Source organism: Piliocolobus tephrosceles, unplaced genomic scaffold (genome assembly GCF_002776525.5).
Source record: "Piliocolobus tephrosceles isolate RC106 unplaced genomic scaffold, ASM277652v3 unscaffolded_27652, whole genome shotgun sequence".
NCBI classification, from domain to species: Eukaryota; Metazoa; Chordata; class Mammalia; order Primates; family Cercopithecidae; genus Piliocolobus; species Piliocolobus tephrosceles.
The window spans coordinates 1-261 of NW_022310590.1; the positions used below are offsets into that span (position 1 = coordinate 1).

Genomic DNA, 261 nt, shown 5'->3' on the forward strand with positions numbered 1-261 from the left:
TACTACTACCACTATTACTACTACCACTATTACTACTACCACTATTATTACTACCGTTATTACTACTACCGTTATTACCACTACCATTATCACTATTACCACCACTATCACCACTACCACTATTATCACCACCTCTCTGGCTACCATCACTACTACCATCACCTTGATGTGCATCATCATCATTATCATTATCAGTACAGTCATTATATTCACAATTATTATTATTATTATTATTATTATTATTATTATTATTATTATTAT

General features: G+C 29.9%; 1 protein-coding gene across 1 annotated transcript in view; it reads right to left on the bottom strand.

The window, feature by feature from the left end:
* Positions 1-6: 6 nt before the first annotated feature.
* The window catches only part of LOC113221800 (probable serine/threonine-protein kinase DDB_G0283337), a gene marked incomplete at its 3' end in the record, with an annotated part of 1,903 nt that continues 1,648 nt past the window's right edge, over positions 7-261 (bottom strand). The window contains exon 2 of the mRNA XM_026451131.1: positions 7-260. Within this exon, the coding sequence (XP_026306916.1) occupies positions 7-260 (254 nt within the window). The remainder of the gene's footprint in view (position 261) is intronic.